The sequence below is a fragment of the Neophocaena asiaeorientalis genome, unplaced genomic scaffold (assembly GCF_003031525.2).
Source record: "Neophocaena asiaeorientalis asiaeorientalis breed wild unplaced genomic scaffold, Neophocaena_asiaeorientalis_V1.1 scaffold241, whole genome shotgun sequence".
Lineage (NCBI taxonomy): Eukaryota > Metazoa > Chordata > Mammalia > Artiodactyla > Phocoenidae > Neophocaena > Neophocaena asiaeorientalis.
This window is the reverse complement of record NW_020172287.1, coordinates 2,321,830-2,323,706: the sequence shown is the minus strand read 5'-3', so window position 1 is coordinate 2,323,706 and position 1,877 is coordinate 2,321,830. Positions and strand designations below refer to the sequence as shown.

The following is a 1,877-nucleotide window of genomic DNA, read 5'->3' as shown; positions in this document are numbered from 1 at the left end:
CCCAAATAGCCTGGGTGTCACTGCCCCAGATTTGGTTTCACCCCTGGCCCCAGGGAAGCAAAGGGCAGAGGCTCGGGGCGGCTGGGGGAGGAGGAGGCCTGTGTGTTCCAGTAATGTTGCAGGTGGGGCAGGGGCCCCAACTCGTGAGGACCCCTGCTCAGACCAGCATCCTGGAGTGCAGGGAGGGAAGGAGAATGGGGGATCCATTACCACCCCCAGGAGCACCCAGGACCATCCCCCAGAGGGGAACAGAACCACCCCAAGATGACCAGTCACCTGAGAGTCCTGCAGCCTCTTGGTAGAGGCAAGCAGCTAGGAGCCCAGCACAGGTGCCCAAGGGTCGGCGCCCCTCCACCCTAACCACACATGCGACTGGGGTGGGTTCTTTATCCCTGGTCACTCCAGGCAGCACCTGGCCTGGCTGGGTGTCCATGGCATCTTTACATGGGAGTGAGGGTCCCTGACACCCCATCCTGAGACCTTCACTTCCCAGGGACTAGGGACCCAGCCCCAAGGGGTGGGCAGGCAGGACAGGGGCAGGTGGTGTGGGTGGCTTCACGTCCCAGGAGGGCTGCCCCCCATCCCCATGACTCCAGTGCGGCGACAAGGGTGAACGGGATGCCGGGCCCACCGAGGAGAGAAGGTGGGCTTCGCTTAGCAGGGGCCTAATGGGGAGCCAGAGAAGGCCGTCTGGTAAGAGTCCTGGGGCCTCTCTTGGGAAGAAGCTGACCCACCAGTGTTAGGCAGTGGGGGAGCTGCTCTCTGCCTACCATCACCCCCTGCTCCTGAGCCAGCACCAGGGCCTTATGTTCCTGCCCGGTACCCGCAGCCTGGCGGCTGAACCACGTCCTCAACCCATCTATGCCCTCTACACCCAGGCCTGTATCCAGTGGGAAAACCCAGGCTCTGAGCACAGAACAGTACCTGAGCTACCCAAAGTCTCAGTCAGCTCAGGCCACCAAAACAAAGACCACAGACTGGGGGACTTAAACATAGACACTTATTTTAGAGTTCTAGGGGCTGCAAGTTCGACATGAAGGTATTGGCAGGTTCCATGTTGGCTAACAGACTTTCTTTCTGGTAAACAGATGGCACATTCTCTGTGTCCCAACTTGGCAGAGAGAGTGAGCTCTGATGTCTCTTCCTCTTCTCATAAGGGCAATAATCCCACCATGGGGGCCAACCCCATAACTTCATGTAACTCCATTCATCATCCCCCTCCATCCCCCTCCCTGCCTGTGGTCCTCCACAGCTCACCCTCCTCCTCTTCTGTCCTCCCTCCCTGTCCTGTGATCTACCTCCATGCCTCAGCTGCTCTTAGGACCAGCCCGACTCCACTCTGCTTGCAGACAGATCCCTGGTCACCAGCTACAGCCAATGGACCTACACATCACTGTGCACTTGAAAGATGTCGGCTCTCCTGGGTGTTCTCCATCTCTGCAGAGAAGGTGCCTAGTGCCCAACCGATGTATTTTTCAACAATCCACATACTTGCAGCACCCCATGGAAACTGCATCGTCCACCCTCATCATCCTTGGCAGGGAGAGTGGATAACATCACCCACCAGGTCACCTTGGACTATGAGTCACCCACCTGTCAATCTGGGGGGACCACAGGCTTCAAGGGTCCTGGGCCCTATCTATCTTCTCTACCTGGCCTGAGACTCTTGTGCTAACATTCCCATGAGTAGAGTAAATGCAAAACCAAGTGGGTCCCCCAGGGTGTCTCAAATGTTATCAGGTACAAGTCCTGTGTGATCATGTCAAAAGTCTGTGGTTCCAGTGCAATTGTGAAGATGAAGTTGTATATTCTAGGGAGAAAGAGGGTTTTATTTCCCTTCTGAATGTTTTAAATGCTTGACCAGCTTGTGAATAACA

At 56.3% G+C, this 1,877-nt stretch overlaps 1 protein-coding gene across 1 annotated transcript in view; it reads left to right on the top strand.

Annotated features, from left to right (window-relative positions):
* LOC112412857 (putative uncharacterized protein OBSCN-AS1) overlaps positions 1 to 1,357 on the top strand; it is a 7,161-nt gene extending 5,804 nt beyond the window's left edge. The window contains exon 2 of the mRNA XM_024764607.1: positions 1,312 to 1,357. Coding sequence (XP_024620375.1) covers positions 1,312 to 1,321 — 10 coding nt within the window. The 3' untranslated portion in view covers positions 1,322 to 1,357. The remainder of the gene's footprint in view (positions 1 to 1,311) is intronic.
* The last annotated feature ends 520 nt before the right edge of the window (positions 1,358 to 1,877 follow it).